The sequence below is a fragment of the Mizuhopecten yessoensis genome, unplaced genomic scaffold, assembly GCF_002113885.1.
Source record: "Mizuhopecten yessoensis strain PY_sf001 unplaced genomic scaffold, ASM211388v2 scaffold8507, whole genome shotgun sequence".
Lineage (NCBI taxonomy): Eukaryota > Metazoa > Mollusca > Bivalvia > Pectinida > Pectinidae > Mizuhopecten > Mizuhopecten yessoensis.
This window is the reverse complement of record NW_018407582.1, coordinates 793,595-815,039: the sequence shown is the minus strand read 5'-3', so window position 1 is coordinate 815,039 and position 21,445 is coordinate 793,595. Positions and strand designations below refer to the sequence as shown.

The 21,445-nt window shown below is 36.4% G+C and overlaps 1 protein-coding gene across 2 annotated transcripts in view; it reads right to left on the bottom strand.

Annotated features, from left to right (window-relative positions):
• Positions 1–515: 515 nt before the first annotated feature.
• Positions 516–21,445, bottom strand: part of LOC110456067 (cephalotocin receptor 2-like) — a 121,246-nt gene continuing 100,316 nt past the window's right edge. For both annotated transcript variants that reach the window (XM_021506606.1, XM_021506605.1), the window contains exon 3: positions 516–4,791. In XM_021506606.1, coding sequence (XP_021362281.1) covers positions 4,075–4,791 — 717 coding nt within the window. In that variant the 3' untranslated portion in view covers positions 516–4,074. The remainder of the gene's footprint in view (positions 4,792–21,445) is intronic.

The following is a 21,445-nucleotide window of genomic DNA, read 5'->3' as shown; positions in this document are numbered from 1 at the left end:
TCACAAATCAATTTTGTATTATATGATATGCTTTAGTCCTAACAGTTGTTCGCAATGCACCTTTAATTTTATGAAATTAGGATTACAAGTAAATGTAGAGTTTCGATAGCGTGCAGACAGCAAATCAATTACCAGGATATATTGTTGTCTGTACGAATAAAACAAAACAACATGAAAATAGATATCAGAATTAAAGTGTCAATAAAAATCGAATTCGACCGCAAAATTGATAAAAAAATGAGGGCAGGATATGAGCAAAGGAAATTTTAATAAGCAAACCATTGAAATCCTACACGGAAAATAAGATCTTACGTTCCAGAAGGGTAAGCGCATTTTCTTCATCGATGACACCTGTTAAATAAATCCAGGTCGAATTTAAATAATGTTTTGTCCTTAAATTGAGAACATGGGTAGTACCACGGATACAACAAGGTGCTCTAATGAGCATTAGCAAAACGTCGACCTTCTTATGATACAAAAAACAAGACAAGACATCAACACACAAAATAACGGGATTTAATCATCATGGATCATTATCGTACAACACATATCTGTACAGACTGGCGACTTGAATTGGTATTTTACCTCTGAACATTAGAGTTTCAGATAAGAGATACTAATATTACAAAATCGTCATTGTTCAAGTCACCAATGGAATAGTAATAAAAATATTGTCGTAAATATGAGGAATTACCTTTTCGTTTGTTTGGTATAAGCAGATCACAAGAGAGAACCAAAAAGTCAGTTTACATGAAGTGCTTCGACATTCGTAGAATGTCTACTTTTAATTGACAATATTTACATGTATCTACAATTGTCAATTCACAAACTTCGACAAAAGAGATTTCAATATTTCCCACTGGACCAAGCTATAAAATCAATAAAGAAATAAATACGAATGAATCTTTATGCGTGTATTTTTTTACTTAGTTTTTAAGCTTCAAATATGATTATATCTAGTCCAAAAGGGTTTTAATTTGGGGGATCTGTCTATAATATGCTGCGATTTCTTAAAATAATACACTGATCAATATAAACAAAGGCAATTCGACAACTGAATATACAAATACAAAAGTCATTTTCTCCGTGTTTATGAGAATTGTCGTTATAATAGCGATGCATTTATTGGAATTTAAGATTTACATGTCTAAATTTCCGATTATGGTTTAAAAAGATAAACGTTGACTCAAACTGTTTATCTTTCCTGAATCTACTTTTCCCTCCGGTTTTTGATGAAGTTTCAGGTGGATCTACTTTAATTTGTAAACTTTTAAATTGTAGGAAAGTTGGTGGGTTTGTGTTTGATAGTGTTCAAGTCCAACCGGGAAATCGAACACCGACCGCCTTGGTGAAAGGTGAGTGCATTATCCAATTGCCGCCTATTGGACTCGAACCCAAACGTATATCATATTCGAATCGCCCATATAGACACTCTAAACAATGGTAAATACCTGAAGTATAAATATAATATCATGTCAAAGAGGAAAGTGTGTTAATGTGAGTGAGAATAGATATTTAAAACGGAAGAGGTTGATAAAATCAGTCCTAAATAATTATAGTCACGTAGGAAAGTTTCATTGAAAACTTGGAAGAGCAGTAAAACGCTTTTATTGAAGATACCAGTTGGTAAGAAAAATCCCGAGACAGCCATTGTGACTATGAACCCTTCAAAATGAAATTGGATTACGTTCAAGTTTTCCAGCTTGTTTGGGTTCACATTGGAATTGATGCATGGAAAATAATTTCAAAAGAAAAGAAATTTTATCAACTGTAAATTTAGTTATTGCGAATCTTGTGAGCCTATGGAAGCAAACTATATGTACTACTTGCTCGAATGAAGTGATCTTGATGTATATCTTTTATATGCGCTGTTGTTTGTGTAGTTTGCTTTGTCGTCGTTACAAAGACACAGTAAGATAAATATTCCTTATTTTCTGTCCATGAAAATACACATTTATTTCAAAACACAATTTAAGTATAAATCACAAAAAGCGTTGAACAATTCTTCATAATACAAAAAAAATCCAATGTATCAAATTGATTATAGCGCTAAAATACTGAATCGCTCAGAAAAGTTGTGCGGAAAGCTATTCAAATGTACATGTATTGAATCTAAACAAGAATATAATTGATGATACTTTACTACCATGCTTACTTATATAATACCATGTACTTACCTATGATGATTTTCTCATTCGTGAATCAACGTGCCAAGATATGGTTGATCATATTTCACCATGTCCGGACCCTTTTTCACCATATGCAATTTTTGTAACACCTTTTCACATGCTAAACTATTACTACAAGTTATAATTAATATATGGCTGTATATAATTGATATCGTTTTGACACGACACTGTTGTTATAACTAAATTCTATGTACAGAAAAAATATCTATATACACATTCTACTAAATACCATTATCTATACAATCGTACATCGACTGATCGCATAAAAATTAAAGGGCAAATATAGCAAACAGTATGCTTATTCAATAAATGTATATACAATTTATTAAACTAATACATGTGTACTTAACTCGCACAAATATCTTACTTTAAACCGAGACATATTCTCTGTAGTTTAACTTTCGCCCTCCTTAATGAGGGCAAATTAATCATGACAGCAGATACTAGTAAAAAGAATGACACATAATAAGTATATATGAAAGGCAAAATAACACTGGGCGAATACAATTTTTCATAACGAAGGGCGAATATTTATCTGGTCGAAAAGTCGCATACAATAGCTAAAGCCATTCAATCTATATTCTATCAAGATATGTTTCTCATATTTTGATAACAATAGTTATTTTGATGAAACAACATAGAAGAAGACCAGAACACCGAAGAAGGAATTACATTTTAAAGAGGTAGTCAATAAGTAAAGTGAATGTACATATGCGAAGGAAGTTAGTGGATGACACAAATGCAGTCCGTATATTATACACATACACATACATGTACATGCATAATAACAAACGGCATAACGTGTTTAGTTGATTAAAACATGTAATGCTTTGCAGAAAATATTAACATAAATTAAACGAGTTTTCAGTAAACAATTTTACTCATATCAGAGCATATGTTTTTTTCTTACGGTGTGTATGTTGAATATGATCCAATTTGGCTTGATTAGAAACTGACATACTAATACTATCGGTATTATCACTATGATAAGAAAGTGTTGACCACGAAACTCATTTATATGATATTACCTGAGACACACATTTTGTCGTCTCGGTGTTTAAAATGGATGCTGGATGCTGCATTGATTTGCAAAGTTTATAAGAAGAATGCAAAATTACCATTCTCTTTCTTTTAAAAGAGTCGCTGGTTTGTTGACACAAAACATAAAATGCAATAGACAAGAAATAAATGAAGTATGTGAATAAGCATATTGCACACATTTCTCAGAGTGTATGACGTAGTGCACATGGATGTTTCAGCGTTCATATACATGTTTAATTTTTCATAAAATGTTAGAATTTATACAATAGAATGGTTTAGTGTCATTTTAATATAACTACAGTAAATCCGACTTTGTGAAATTCATTCTTTATTCCAAGAATATCTGACTTTGAGAGCGCAAATCCTCATACTAGGTCCAGCCAGCTCTGTGGAAGTCATAGATATTCAGCATATTTGAAAAAATAAACACTATATATACGGCATTGCTGATTCTGTTGAAGTCATAATAGTACTCTGTATAGCGGACCCATCGTACTACATATCCAGTTTAGTTGGTTCTGTAAACAGCATACGACATACACTATTTACACAAACTGAAACTTATTGCACTAACGAACATCAATAATTTTTCTTTCGTATCCCTTGATGATTAATCATTGTCACAAATCTTACACAATATATAGATATAGGTTATTCAAATCCCGTATTTCATCGTCGATCCAGTGCATTTTGATCCGAGCTATTTTATTATGTTGTCAAAATTATCATTACACTCCTATCAAAGCCGTTATTTTGCTGAAACGAAATTCTTCTTAAAATTTAATGGTAATGGTTGTATTTGATGAAGTTGATTTTATCAAGAAGACGAAAAAATTTGTTCATTTTATCGCATGGCATTCAGTTCCATACTGTTTTGACTGCTCGCATTCCACTTGTATTTTATCGACGGTTGATAAATGTTCTTGGAATCGCCAACGTAGTCAGAGCGAGTACTAGCCGTTGAATAAACCGTCCGAGTGGTCGAATTCCCAATGGCGTCTGAGCTCGATCGTTTTCGGTCACGAGCGTATCGTCCATTGCAATTGAACAATAAGAAAACGTATGGATTAGCTGCCGAGTTTGCTGCCGCTAGCCCGCCAATGATTCCATACACTAGATCTGATATGATACAATGATCTCCATAGGACATGATCATCTCGGCAATGAAGTATGGAATACCACACACGAGAAACACTACGACGATCACAAATGTCATCTTCAATGTTTTGATCTTCGCCTTTGGTAAAGAACTAGAGTTTGTGCTTTGGAGATGTATCTTGCCAGGTTTTATTGAATGTCGTTTCGAGACCTGGCACTCTTTTGCTTTTCGTGCAATCTTTAAGAAAATACTTGTATAACAGAATATGAGGAGACATATTGGGATGAGAAACACGATGACGGCAGCATATGTTAAGAACGCCTTCCTGTGGGACCTCGGTAGATCTCTGAATATATTCTCACACTTTGTGACACCATCGACGACGTTTGTTCGGAACACGTATAACATCGGTAGGGATCCAAAGGCGGCTACTGCCCAACCAGCGCCAGCCATCTTCCATACCTGTAATGATAAAATACATTCATTATACACAACATAGATGTGACAACAATAACATAGTAACATTGCATTCAATATGTGACATTCATTTAACGATCGTTATTAAATGTATAGAGGAGGAACAAATATAAAAACAGGAATAAATCTAGTGCATGGGAAACATTCAACTATGACCCTTGGAAAGGTCAGGTGTTTCGGAAGGGTGTCCGTCGTGTTAATCGAGGTCAAATTCTAGTAATGTCACATCTGAAAACGCTTGATCTTCACAACGTTTACTACACCATCAGTACTCATACTCTTTGTGTCAAACTGTCAAATACAGATAGGAGTGTCTTTTTGTCAATAAAAATGATAATTATTTTGTTACACACCATAATATAGGAAACACACGGAGGATGATATTGTAAGCATTATCACTTTCGTTTTGGTTCGGCATTAATTTTGCTAAATTTATTTGAAGAATTACTCAATCGACTATAGGTCTTTCAATGTTGACTGACTGTACCACATCAAGCTGACGATATACCCTTAATGCACAATTGACATATTTTTGGATACAAATATTTTTCTTCTTCTCCCAAATGTAAGATATTGAACATTACAACATTTGCCGCGTCATGTTCAGTTTAAGATCCGGACGCATACAGACAACAGGAGTTATTGACCCTTTGCTATCAAACACTACTGAACATGATCCGTTTATTTGCAATGCTTTCCTAAATTGGATTTTATATATCGTAAATGAAAATGACCGTTGACGAAACCTGTTCTAAATATCAGGATTTTCAAGCTGGACGCGTCCTGTTCAACAATCGACTAAATACACTTCAGTAGGAGTTATCTTAAGGTCGTCACTATAAACTTATTTCAGACTTCCTCACTGGATCGTTAGAGATTTGCATATACTGCATACCGGTTAATTTTTGAAGCAGGTTTATTTTGCGATTTCCACGGAAAGGGTCAACCATAAATCCAACAACTCAGAGAATGTTGTTCCATGCCTTATTTTGCGATCTTAAACAAAACACAATAATAAAAATGTAATATGCAATGTAAAACGTACATCATACAGTTCAAATGGCTGACAAATATCGTCATGAAATATAAGGTTACAGCAACTTATTCACACTGTAATTACGGTTTATAAGAAAAACATGAAGATGTTTCTTATTTCAGATATACTACTGCTCATTTAAAGGTATTAACAAATACTGTAGGATAACTACAGAAATAAAAGTACAATAAAAAGATTCATTACGTTAAAAAATCAAACAGTGTCTTCTTTCCGCGGATTCTACCGTGTGCGAATACACACTTCCTAGCGGAAAACAATATGCATGAATTCAAAGCTGCATACAGTATCATATAGGTTTTTGCAAGTTTAAAAGATAGCTATTAAAACGCTCATGTTCTAATAAAATCATTTGTGCTACAGTATATAATCATCTCTATATTTGCGTTTGTTACGCTAATTTCTTCATCTTTGTTAACGGATGGCGTTATACACATATTTTTTTTTTAAAAATGCATGATTTTACATGCAATAAACCCAGTTGAATAACGATTTGACCTGATCGTCACAATTGAGATTTTGAGTAAAACAAATCCAGGTACTAATTACACAGCACTCTCGATGTCGTTTTTAACATAACACGTAAAGATAACATAATTTAAATGAGATTTGTATATGAAAAAAAAATTGAATCAATTATCACTAGACTGAATATCAGAAGATGTCAATTAGTATTTTCTTCTAAGAAGTTATTTGATTTATTTACATGTACTTACAAATCATCTAAGTTTGCTAAAGAAAGCTACCACTGTGCACTGCGTAACACATCATTACTTCTGTTTTACAATTTATGATTAAAAAAGTCATATTGTTAAAACAAAATGAAACGAACATCATCCAATGACGAAATACATCTCCTGAATGGAAACTAAACAAAAATATTTTAATTGGGTTTTATTTAGCAAAAGAAGTTAAATGAATACAAAGCGTATGACATGAATTGTCATTCTGAAAGTATTTTGTTGCAACGGTCTGTGAATATTATGTAATTCTGTCACATATAGGTGGAGCTGAAGCTTTCCAAATTCGTGCTGAAAAAAACCCCGACAGACACGCAAAACCTATTAGGATAGATACGCATTATAACTCTATTCGTCAATTGATAATAACACAACTCTAGTGCGATGTTGCATGCAAGAAAACATTATATCAAGTATGTTCGGACGGATTTTCACATAAATGCATCTAGATGAAATATAATGTATATCACTTACTATGTCTTAACTTAAACATTTACTTATAAATAGTCTAAACAAAAAGTGCAAGAGAAATCGCGTGTCAATAAATAAGGAAATATTGCTGAGCTTTCAGGATGCCTACGTACACTCGATCCATACCATTCTATCAGAGTGTCGGCAGACCAGACTGCTTTTAACGATTATTTTCTCGGTAACTTTTGTCTTGCATTCGGTTTAAGGACTTTTCATGATATGCCGTCAAAAATAAATATGGCACCAAACGTTTGTAACGTTATTACAATGCCTTGAGACATAATAACCCTGAGTTCTATAAATGGTGAGTAAACACTCTCCTTATATTCACATTCATAACACCCTATTGTATAGTTAAGGTATTATCCTTTTACTTGATGGTTCCTAGTTATAGGACATTTACGGTACAACCAAGAAACTGTAAACGTATCAAATTATTCTACCGTAACAAATATGAAAAAGGATATCATTCCTCGTTTTGGCCTCGACATTTACTGTGATGTTAAACAGACAATCACCATGTCGATAGGTACTCTGATTTATTTAAATCCCGTAACTAGCGGCAGATTGATTTTGAGCAATATTTAGAAATCATCGTGGCGTTCTATTACCTCGATGCATATCGCTTAAATTCTGCTTCGTTAAACTCGATCGAAGTCAATTGCAAGATGCCAACATCGCGTGATTGGCAGATGATCATGTTATATTTCAGGTGTAACAGTTCTTAATTCAAGGTCACTGGAAACGATCCCAAGGTCTCTCTTTTGTTGGTAAAACAGACATGAATTTACTTAGACAAGGTTTTATGCCTGGTATTTTAACAACTTTATCGCGCCCTTCTCCAATCTGTTTAAGTCATGTTTGTGTAATGTTTTCCTCGTTTTATATTTTGTCCAGGTTTCTTTAGATTTAAAGTTTACACTTCGGTATTCTCTTTTTAACAAGAGGCCCAGAGGGCCTGTATCGCTCACCTGGATATCTAAGCAATCATGGCAAAATATTCTCCAAATGAGACCAAGGGAATATGCCAGACCCCAAGGCCAATCCTTATAGCATATCTGTATTAAATTGTTCATGTCCAGAATTTTTATGTATGGTTATGGGTTGAGAATCTCAACTGTTTCCAAACTGTGACTCAAAAACTAGGTCCATAGGTTGTGGCCTGACCCCAGGATCAATTCTTATATCAGGACTGCATTCGTCTCTTTATGCCCAACAATTGTATATATAGTTTTGGGGTGGGGATCTTAACCATTTTGAAGTTATGACCCAGGGGTTGAGTCTCCAAGGCTTGGGAAGACCCCAAGGCCATCCTGAAAGCATTTGTGCATTCATTTCTTTATACTCAGCAATTGTATATATGTTTTTTTGGGTGGGGATCTCAACTGTTTCCAAGCTGTGACTAAGAAACTAGGTCACTAGGGGTTCGGTCAGACCCCAGGGTCTATTCTAATATCACGACTGCATTCGTCTCTTTATGTCCAGCATTTGTATATGTAGTTTTGGTGAGGGGATCTCAACCGCTTCAAAGTTATGACCAAGGGACTATGTCTCCAAGGGTGTGGCCAGACCCTAGGGCCATCCTGGAAGCAACTGTGCATTCTTCTCTTTATACTCAACAATTGTATATATGGTTATACGGTGGGGATCTCAACCATTTCCAAGTAATAAACTTGTTTTGACCCCACCCTTCAGCCTCCTGGAAAGTCAGCCCCACCATTTGTACAATTTTGAATCCCCACCACCTAGGGATACGTCCAGTCAAATATGGTTGATATCCATCTCTTAGTTCCAGAGAAGAAGTCGCTTAAAGCAATATAGCTAAATTGTGTCCACCCCTCAGCCCCACCATTTGTACAATTTTGAATCCTGACCACCTAGGGATGCTTCCAGTCAAATTTAGTCGAATTCCAATCAGTGGTTAAGAAGTCGTTCAAAGAAATTGTTGTCGCACAGACGACGGACGACGGACGCCACGGTATCACATATAGCGAGCAGGTGAGCTAAAAAGTATGTACCGACATCGGAACGATCCTACCAACATCGGAACAATTCTACCGACATCGGAACAATTCTACCGACATCGGAACAATCCTACCGACATCGGAACAATCCCACCAACATCGGAACAATCCTACCGACATTGGAACAATCCTACAGACATTGGAACAATCATATCGACATTGGAACAATGCTACCGACATCGGAACAATCCTACCGACATCGGAACAATCATATCGACATCGGAACAATCATATCGACATCGGAACAATCCCACCGACATTGGAACAATCATATCGACATTGGAACAATGCTACCGACATCGGAACAATCATATCGACATCAGAACAATCCCACCAACATTGGAACAATCCTACCGACATTGGAACAATCCAACCAACATTAGAACAATCCTACCGACATTGGAACAATCCTACCGACATCGGAACAATCCTACCGACATCGGAACAATCATATCGACATTGGAACAATCATATCGATATTGGAGCAATCCTACCGACATCGGAACATTCCTATCGACATCGGAACAATCCCACCGACATTGGAACAATCCTACCGACATTGGAACAATCCTACCGACATCGGAACAATCCTACCGACATTGGAACAATCATATCGACATTGGAACAATCATATCGATATTGGAACAATCCCACCAACATTGGAACAATCCTACCGACATTGGAACAAACATATCGACATCGGAACAATTCTACCGACATCGGAACAATCATATCGACATCGGAACAATCCCACCGACATTGGAACAATCCTACCGACATCGGAACAATCCTACCGACATCGGAACAACCCTACCGATATCGGAACAATCATACCGACATCGGAGCAGTCATACCAACATTAGAACAATCCTACCGACATTGGAACAATCCTACCGACATCGGAACAATCCTACCGACATTGGAACAATCATATCGACATCGGAACAATTCTACCGACATCGGAACAATCATATCGACATCGGAACATTCCTATCGACATTGGAACAATCCTACCGACATCGGAACAATCATACCGACATCGGAACATTCATAGGTTTTACTTATGTTTGTCCTGGCTTCCGTCTCAGAATAAAACATAATTGGGAAAAGTCATATTCAGAATTTAGAAAATGTTGTCACCTTTTCCTTTATTGAATAATTCCTAGGTAATGAATAGAATTTTCCTGAATTACGACAGTTGCATCATATATATAACCAGTACACGAGAATAACGAGGTGTCAACAAACCCGTAATTCGAACTAAGGTATTACGGTAAATTATCTTCTCTTGTTTTCATCTTCGAGTCAAGCGTCCAAGCGGTAGTTTACTGTTCGTAAGTTCATAGGTCGAGAAACAAAACCCTCTAAAAATAGGTCAACTAAACAAAACAAGGACTGGTATGTATTTGTTTGTAAGGAAGGATTAATATATCTGAGAATTTGAACAAAGAGACTACACATTGCAAACCGTATGATCGAACTCCCTTCTACTGTTAAACGTGGTACACGACACACTGTCTTGCCATCCTGTATAAACAGTTATTCCAAAAATGTCATTAAGTTATCTTGAGCTAGTCAGAAGTAATGACCTTAGTAATGAATTATTAGACCTTTGACCTCAATGTTACATTGACCATTGGCATACAGACCCAAACGTGGCACGTAACACATCGCCTTGCCATCCTACAAATATCACTAACATTTATTGGGTTGTCTTCAGCAAGTCTGCAATTATGACTCTGGACCACCTCACTAAATGACGGACGGACATAACGGCGACTATATGTTCCCCGGAGTAATGATAAGCAATTCATTGTAAAAGCATTTTTGTTATGTTAATATAGCCATACAGCTATTGATACATGTTCAAGATATTGACCCATCAGTTGGATGGGGGAATTCCTGGAAATCACGAGTTGAAATGCTCACTAGGTTTAGGAGTGGGACGACTGGTTCGCCCGTTGTCAGTATAATGTGACCGGGAGGGGCGTCCTGCTGGGTGTCTTCGGCAGTATGTTTCAGTGGGGTAGCACTATAAAGTCGGCATCAGTTCCGCGCTATCACAAGGAGACAAACACGAACATATCGCAGCCTCCCAAAATACACACACATACATTACACGCATGCATCTTGCACACAGGGGAGGCCGTCCTTAAATGACCTTAGCTGTTAATAGGACGTTAAACAAAATCAAACAAACAAACAAACAAAGGTTCCCATCCGTTTATGCTAAACGTGTCTCTAACCACGAAATTTCTGACTAATAGGAATGAATTGGGTAGGTGCTGAAAGTTCAAGCTGAGATGACCAGACATCCATTATGTCGGTGAAATTTCAGGGCAGCAATTATCACATGTAGTCTGTCACTGACAAGCGAGTTAGGCCTGTGTTGCGCAATACCTTCCGAATATTTATAAGCCTACGAGCTATATTAATCGTGATTGTTTTTGCATAGGAAGACAAATCTTCGAAGATTCACGTTTCCAGAGAGTATATCACGGTTTCAATGAATTGATTTATTGAAACATCAGAAATGTTTGAGTTGTTGGCACAAAGAGATTCAATGACTCAAGTTTAAACATATGTAAATATCGTTAAATGATGCTGTCTGGAGCTCGTCTCCTTGTTCACATTTGCTTATTTAAAACTTGTTATGGTATCATCCTGCCCACGCAACACATGCACTTCAGATCTTCCTTCATTTATGTTTTCATACGATAAATGCATCTGTTGCTATTCGACATTCCAATAACGTCACGTTAAACGTTGCGTCCGAGGGTTATCTGCACCGGCTGATTTGTCGACCAATTTTGAGTTTGCGACTTGGTTTTGCTTCATTACATTTAAGTTGATTAATGGAATCATGGTCAACTGGATTAATATAAGAATGTTTGTATTTTGTTCTGACGTTTTGCGACGTTTAAAACATTTAAGATTTCCTTATTTGACACAATGACTTAAACATGTGCTCCTGCAAAATAAATGGAGCTGACAGATAAACACGTAAGTTTTGTTTGTTTGTTTGATTTTGATTAACGTCCTATTAACAGCTAAGGTCAAGTTCTTTAAAAAATAGTCACAATTTGTAATTTAGATCCTGCGTAGTTTCCCGAGTTTGGCATACTGTATATGCTTCATACTGAAATCTTGTACGATACTTTTCGTCAATTTCAAAATATACACATTGCGTGCATCCATTTGTTTTCATGGAAAATATATCGATAATGGGGTGATCTACCCATGAAGTGTTAATGTTGTCTCGTGACAAGCACGTGACTTACGAGGTACGCAATAGCCCGTTTGGGCTTATGGATATTGAACTATTATTGCAACATTAAGTTTCATGCGGAGTGTAACAACTGGCTGACTGTTACACTGCAACAGGGAAAAGAGATATTCGAAAGTAATAAATCGCAATCATCGTCACGGTTAAAAAAATCACCAAATATTGAATCACTCAACGTTGTGAGTTATACTGTGTGCATGATGCAATGATACAAATTAGTGTCAACTACTATTTAACAAATTGAAAAGTTTAAGATGTTTTGTGAAACATAAATTCATTTACGAAACCATACACTAACTGTACACACTGTTGAAACTCATTAAATTATAAAATTCCTCGTTCTGGCTTTCCTTTTCAAACAAGAAGCACTTTGTCAGTCATTTTCCGTGTTTCAATGTGTAGTAGTCAGCCTTCTGACAGTTCTATACGAATTTCTGCATGCATGTTCCTGATTAATTTGCAACCGACAGTTAACAGGCGAACGTCGTTCATACACAAATGCGCAGAAATATCCGTGACTTTGCTTATGATACAAATATTTTTTGAAGCACAGATCAGAGTCAAATTAGCAACTTTAGAGACGTCCTCGATATCCAGGGGTTCCGCTCACTGCACCCTGGAATATGTCATAGCAAAATTGAAGGCACGAAGATAACTGTTTGATGTAAAAACAACTGATCAATCGCTAGCCTGATACCTGTCATTTGAAGATAACAGCGGAGCGACGCCCGACTTCAAAGCCAATAAGTTTTACCGTTACGCGCCCGCAATATTATTTTGATGTATATTAAAGGATCAAACAAGCCTTCTCGTGTCATCCACAATGACCTTTCCTCAGTAAATATTAATCCAATTTATGGATTTGGATATGGAGAAAATACATTGGCACACGAGTCCCTATTTGATACTTATCTTATGGCATCATAAATCTTGTTATACTCTTGTTTTAATAGCTCACAGTGGAGCAATTGAATTTTTACAGAATGTTAAGTTACACGATCTGAATAGAGGACAATACGGTTCAACTTCCATTGGAGTGCATACTTTGTTTTATCAATCTGATGTCATATGAAAACTTATCGATATTTATCAGATTTGGTCAAGTGATGAGGAATAAAATACACCAGGAACTTTAATTGATTGAAAAGGGGATAAACGTGGATACGACACGGTATGCTGTAGTTTATGTTAGAACAGATCAGTATGTGTATTTCAGTGTAAACTATAAATATGACGAATATGTACGTTCTACCCTTAGTTGTTCCACTTCCGCATCGCGATTCATTTTTACAGTTTCAAATATTGTATTCCCCTGTTCTGCAACTAGATAGTTATATAAGGGAATATCAGGGTTAGGAAGCCCAGTTATTTGACTGTTGCCTGTATGTACTCATAACCCAATTTCCCAAGATAAAATGCAAATTTCAAGTTAATTTCTCGATTTATAAGATGACAATAAATTGATTCACATTATACCTTTATACTCATCATTCTAAAAATGTTTGGTTTGTTTGTGTTTTACGTCCTAGTAACAGCTATGGTAATTTAAGGACGTGCCAGGTTTTGTTGGTGGAGGAAAGCCGGAGTTCCCAGAGGAAAACCACCGACCGACGGCCAGTGCATGGTGACTGTCCCGCTAGGCCTCGATCCCGTGACCCAGTGGACGATGGCTAGTGGAAATTCTAGAAAGTAATGTCTGTGGTCAATATCGGTTCGTTAAACTAACTTCTTCAGATAATGCTGACCGGACTGTAACACATAAATTGCACCTGGGAGTGAAATATTTGTAGAAACGTGACCTCAACGTTAAGCTATATGAATTGTACACTATTACTCAAGACGTAGACAAAGTTTAGAGTTTTGGCGCTTTACGAGATATGGGTTTGTGACATTTCAGTAGATCATTGCGGTTCAGTGTCTTTACTTTACGTCTTCAAGGCCTCTTTAATGCATTATGCCACTTCGAATCATGAACACGGTTGTCTCCGAGTTCTTAATAACTCAACAGGGATTAATTTGTGTCACTGTTAGTATATTTCCTTCCGGAATTATAACATCAGGCAGAAGCGTTACGTGAAAAACAAAATCAGACGAAAAAGTGAATGAGGTGGTATTGACGTTTATAACTGCTACAAAGCTATATTATTATAGTGAAAAGCCTGGTTAGCTTTGCGGCAAGATAATATAAAAATTGAATCAATCATGGTCGTTGAAAGGAAACACAAATGTAAATGTAAATCTATTATTTATTGAAATATTATTTCTGAAATGTTATATTACGTTTGCATCAAACTAACAATAATTTGAGCGACTGCGTCCTGCTCTTATAGATATTTTGATATATCGCCTTACTTATTCTTAGGGTGTCCGTTAACCAGTCAGGCATGTAAACGGGAACATTCCGGAACGGTGGTACAGTTAGCTTCCTTTTTGTCAATTTTACACGTTCATATATATGAAATTTGTTTTTATGAAAGTTGTTCTATTTTATATTAGAAATTGTTATTGACCTTCATTCAGCATGATAACATAAATATAATTTGCCTTTATTGGCAAAATGTGCATATTATTATAAATTATCCAGATAACGACGCATTAAGATTGGATTAGACAGATCATACTGCTTTCTTACTGCACAATTATATTACGTGTACCCAGGAAAAGGAATAATTCTTCCCACAGACTACCGACGTTTGAATATTGATTCGTACAAGGGCCTGTGACACCTAGCCGATTTGGGTCGCTGAAGCTATACCGGAGCACAACTTTCGCTAAGAACGGTAGTAAGTCGTCGAACATCTGCGAAAAAGTTAGTTAGCAACGGCTGGCGATGGTAGACATTTTTGAACATGCTCAAAATCTTCGCCGTTGCTCTTCCAGAGCGAGCAACGGACAATAACGGCAGTTCATGGACAGTACTCCGGTAAAGCTTCGTTGATGTCGGTAGAGCACCGTTAGCGCCCCGTAATCGATCGGTGGCTCTCCGGTGGGCTCAATGCGTACTGCACTGGTACCGATGTGATACCATAGTACTTACGAGTGATACCGCAGTATTTACATGTACGAATACCACCGGAGTAGTAATGATACGCCGCCGATCTACTAACGATGTACTACTGAAACATCGGCAGCGCAACGGTATCACTCCGCTATAGCTCCGTTCAACGGTGGCACATCGTTAGAACAACGGCGGCGCCTCGGTATAACTTCGTCGGCGCATCGGTAACACTGAGGTGACAGAAAAGCGGTATTCGGAAGCACATCGGCTCTTACATCGGTAGAACAAAGGAATCACAACGGGAACGCCCTTTGTAAGTGCTTTCTCGACGGAGCTCTGCCGATGTTTTTGCTCCAGTTTGGTCCCGGCGAGGTATATCGGTAGTGTGTGACAGGCCCTTTAGACATAGTAAAATGAGCATTAGGAGGCACGGTAGTCTTAGTGGTAGGACGCCGGGCTCGTGACCAAAGGGTTGTTGGTTCGAGTCACGTCACGGCACTGTGTTGTATCTTTGAGCAAGATACTTTACTCTGCTTGTTCTAGTCTATTCAGCTGTAAATGAGTACGAGGTTGGACATAGCTAGAATTGTTTAATGATAGCTGTGAGCGCCGAAATGGCAGCACCGGCTGTATGTTCCACAGAGAGTTGAGAATGATATTGGCTGGTTGCAAAGGCCCTATAATCACGGATAAGTATTTGTGAACCGCTTTGAGACGACCTACGGACTAGGTTGTGATAAAGCGGTATATAAGAACCTTGTATTAATATTATTATTTAGTATTGTCCTGTGTTTAGAAAAACATTGAGTTTTGTTTCCGTTTTTCCTTATGCAAGGACAAATTTTCAAAATGTCACCCAATACTGTATCTCTTCATATATATATGTATTATAATACTTGACATGTACTGTCTTCTTTAATATGTGTAATTCTGTTTGAGTACGTATTATTTAAGTACGTTATGTAAAAACCCAGATGTTATATGTCGTTCTCGAGCAGTTACATAGCAAGCTTATGGAGTTCAGATATGGCACATCAATACCCAAGTAAAATATGACACATTCATACCTGAATTTAAATGTACTTTTAGTAAAAATATGTTCATAATAGTGTTGTTTAATGTAATGTAGTACCACGTTGACGCTCTGGACAAACATGGAAATGTTGCTTTTGTTTTTTTTTATCCATCCCCTTTTGTTATCATTAAATTGTTCTCCAGTAGTACAACAAATGTCATATTAACAAAAGATGTCGGGAATAGGTACATATTGTATGTATCAGAACACCAATATATGCAGACAACAATTGGTCTTGTATAATAAACACATTGTTGTCTGCTAGGCGCTACGTGTGTCAATTGATGTTTTCTAATCACGATACCACAATAATGTAATAAAACTGCGTGATTTGCATTCATTAAAGAAAATATGAATATATTTGAATATTTTACGATTTGTATATGTTGGTTTTTACAAACCGTTCTCAGATAACGTTAAATAAGTATAAACATCCAATGGCTATCAATAAAATATACATAAATATAAGCTCTTAGATAAATAATATAAATCATATAACTGCATCAGACGGGAATAATCGTCTTATTTTTAAAAAGTTGGACATGTGTTTTTGGCATACATGATTACGTACCTTGTTATCAATTGATAGCATAGACACAGAGACTAGAGAAGTGCCTGTCTATATATATATATATATAAAGCATCATTTCATTGTTTCACTTTTCTTTGCTACTTCCTTTGCCTCTGAACAGAAGATATGAATTACATAGGTGTGTGTGAATTTGGTTGAGGCTTTTAAAAGTAAGAGAATACCAATGTGTCAACAAAATCATAATATGAACTGAAAATCGATAAAACTAGAGCAATATGTGATTAAGGGAAAGGTTAAAACTGACACTCTTAAAACAGTACATGGGAAATAAAACAACGTGTCCCGGAAGACACGAGTCTTATGCTTCATCAACGGAAACCGGACAAAATTTCCGTGTTTATTTTTATTGTTACCTCCGTGTGAGGAGGGTTTGTACGAGAGTGTAAAAAAAAATGAGGTAAAAAAGAAGAAATTACATTATGAAAGTGTGAAAAAGTGAAGGAGAAAAAAAATGAACAGGCGTTGATTTGTGAAGAAAGAAAGCTTACCCGCCATTTAAATCTAGGTAAAAGAGGGACTGAACGGCGATTTTTTTAATTTTCATGCCGGTACATGCATGAACGCAAATCGGTTACATCAATATTGCATAAAGCCAACTAGGGTTTCATGTTTTATATGGAGGTAACCGATTTGCGTTCATACCGGCATGAAAATAAAAAAAAAAAACCGTTCAATCCATAGGTCAATTATTTTTCTATAGAACAATTATTTAATTTGGTCTTGAATCAATGATTTATTTACTGTGTTTTTATATGCGTCGTCCTTTAAACCACATTGGTGGAACAGCCCTATTTGAATAAAGTTGACGTCGATAATTAACCGGGCATTCTCCATGTTATCCGAAGCGACAAGACTATCATTGAACAAGGTTAATATACGACGTCATTAGTAAACCGCGTGCTACGTCACGAGAGTATTTGCTTTCATACTCAAATCGTATACTGGGTTGCAACGCAAATGTAAAAATATCAAAGTAATGGAATTTGTTAGACATAACTTTTGATGTACAAGAAAAATCCCATTGCAACTTGAAAGAATATCACCATCTTTTAGTCAATTTCTGAACATCCGGCTTCAGCTGAATGACACTCTCCTTGCACATTAACATTCCTTAATAACTACTACAGATATGTTCGTAAGCATAATTACATGAGCAGGAACCAAATTTGAGATACGATGCATGATGTGAAACATGTAGAATATATTGTCGCTAACAAAGTATTCCTTTATAGAGTCACAGTGAGATATATTGGATAGCATCAGTTTGTGTGCGTATTTATAAAACAATATGCTACCTTCCATTTAGGGGAACGAACAAACAACCAAATCTGTCTGACTTATCAATTTTCCGAACAGAATTATCTGTTCGGGCATTAAAGGATTTTTTGCTTGTTTAACTTTGCCGTCAGTTAAAATTTACAAAACATACAATAAATATGACAGAATTTTAAGATCACCTCTCTTTCGTACAGGTTTTCACGGTTTTTTCCATTTGTGTTACGGTTGTATTACTACTGCTCTACGAACACATTAATTACTAAAAACTCATCTTATTATTTATAAGCCTGGAACATATAAGCTTGTTATCAAATAGGGACTGTCATGTCTCAAAATCGTGAAGCACATGGAAAATGCTTTGCTCTTCCTTCTGTTATATTAGTGACGCTACATAATTACTAGCAGAAGGTGTCTGTCTTGTAATGCTACAATTTTGGAAACCATTTCATTTATTAACACATGAAATTGTATCCTATCCATTGACAAACCTGTGCAATTACTATTTCTGACAAGTAAATTGGTAAGATATATTTTGACTAACTTCATAATTCAAACAACCATTGTGATATTTTTATAGTTTGCCTATATAGGCAATATACCATGTTCAATACCCAAGTAGATGATTGTGGAAAGCACGCTAACATGTAATACAGACATGCTTCTATGACACCCTGTAGTCAGGTTAATGATATATTATTAATATGTTGTTTAATGATTCATCGTATCAAATGAGTGTTTAGTCAAAAACTAATCTTCCTCAAGGGCATTGCATAACGCATCCCAAACTTTTATAATTAAACATTTAGAACAAATAAATCAAACTGTTGTAACTACGCTCATAACTCATGTACATGTATAATTAATAACTGTATCCCTAGGACAATTTCTGTTATATTAATATGCCAATAACAGTCATAGCTATATGTGCCCTGTCGATTAAAATGTAACATATTTGAAACAATTTATCTAAAATTAACTTGAACCGCAACGGTTGAGGCATTTGTTGATTCTGTATACATGCTGTGCTGTGCTCAGATTACATTTTGCGTATTTGTTTCATGCAAGCAAGGTATGCGATTTGGTTTTGGTTTATAAGGACGTGTCTTAATGTGTCTTGTGTATGCGCCCATGTGTGTATGTGTGCTTGGAGGCAGGGTATTTTGGCGTACTTGCTTTCTTGTGATAGCGCGGATATCTTGCCTACTTTATAGTGCTATATGTATCTCACTGAAATATCATGTCGAACGCACTCAGCAAAGCATTCCGCGTGGTCACATTATACTGACAACGGGTGAACCAGTTGTTGCCATTCCCCTAAATGTTGAACGTGAAGAAAGCAATACCAACTACAGCTTAAAGGACTTTAGTATGTCCCGGCCTGGGGACAGAACCCATTACCATTCTCACTGGGCGAACGAAATATAAAGAACCCAAATACTATAAAGGGTGCAGCAGATTTATTTTGGTCGCTTTTGTGTCCCCAAGTAGAGGGCACAAAAGCAAATCCAAAATTATACCGGGGGTTTCCACATAAGTCGCCTCTTACGATACACATTCTCGATCCCCGACCTGCAGGGGTGGACGTATACAAATACTGACATTTACCGCTAAACTAAAAAAAACATATTTTACTAAAGAAGACAAGCCGTCGTATGTGTCATATTTATCTGTCTGGCAATGAGATATTCAAATAGCCCCTGCAGTGTTGAGACGTGACCCATAGAGTGTAAATGAGACTCCGGTCTAGTAAAAAGGATCATTGGTAACAGTTAATTGGTGCCACGTACATGTTATGATTTCATCATAATTAAAAAAAAAATAGAGTGTTTAGAATTAGAGATAACACTTCTATAAAATCTCTAAACAAGCTTTTGGGACATTTTGTCTAGCACCACTAAATTGAATTTGATTTACACATGTGTGTACGCAAAGGTGATGTCCACGGTCCACTCTGATTTCGCTAAAACCTAGTATTGCGCCGTATGATGAAAATGCTTTTGATATTCTTTATTTACGATGTAATAGTTGCGATTAGTGGTGGGGACGCTTTATGGATATCTATGTAATTGTCCTTTTTACAATTGCATATTTCAAAAGACTCTGCTGATCAAAACATACGTATACTGAAATATTTCCCTTAACTACCGCTATGCCAGCTACATCGCATAAGTGTTTTCCCTAATATCACTTTCAAAAGTAAAACAATCACCTCTTTGTCGATGATATACATGTATGGGAACTCAATATCTGTGATGATTAAATACATGTAAATAGTTTCCCAAACAATCTTGTCGTGTGGAGAAAGAATCCCATTTTGGCTACACTTGTTTGTTTTTCCCGTTTGTTCAGGGGCCTGTTCGTTTATCCGGAACAACCAGTTTGTCTGATATTAAAATTAACATTTTCGGGTCTAAATCCTGGCGGACCTGCAAATGTTTATGCAGACCTTGCAAGGCTGTCAAGGCTCGCCTGAAAGCAGCATCAGGATAATAGGTCCGTTCATATTTCATAAACGTAAAACCCATGTCCAGCCGTTTGGATTGCGATAAACGAAATCGGCCTGATGTTTCCCTAGCTAATGACATTGTTTTTGTTTCGACTTTTCCGATAATGTCGTGTTTTTTACTCATTGATACATTTTTTTTTTATATTCGGGTTGGAAACTTAACACTATTCATGCATAAGGTATTTAAATCATCAACATATGAAATAATAATAGAAAAAATTGTGTCAAAAATAAGAATCAATAAAAGGCGCAGAATATAAACAGAAGAAATATTAACATGGAGACCATTGAAAAAAAAAAGTATATTAAGATCAGATTTCCCGGATGGACAAACCGTTTTTGTTTCATTGACAACTCCTGCCTAGTATGTTATACAAATCCAAGTAATGTGAGGCTCTCTAATCGAGTACCAGGGGAGTGACAACTAAACAAGACACACTAATGATACCTTCGTATCACACAAAGACATGGAATATTTACAGGTACTAACGAAATCATGATGGCGACCCTTATACCTCTCATTTATACCAATCTGCATCTCTCGAAACCATGTTTTGTGAGTTTGAACGAAATAACAAGACACACCCTTGAGCATATTCAAAAACCTCGTCTGTC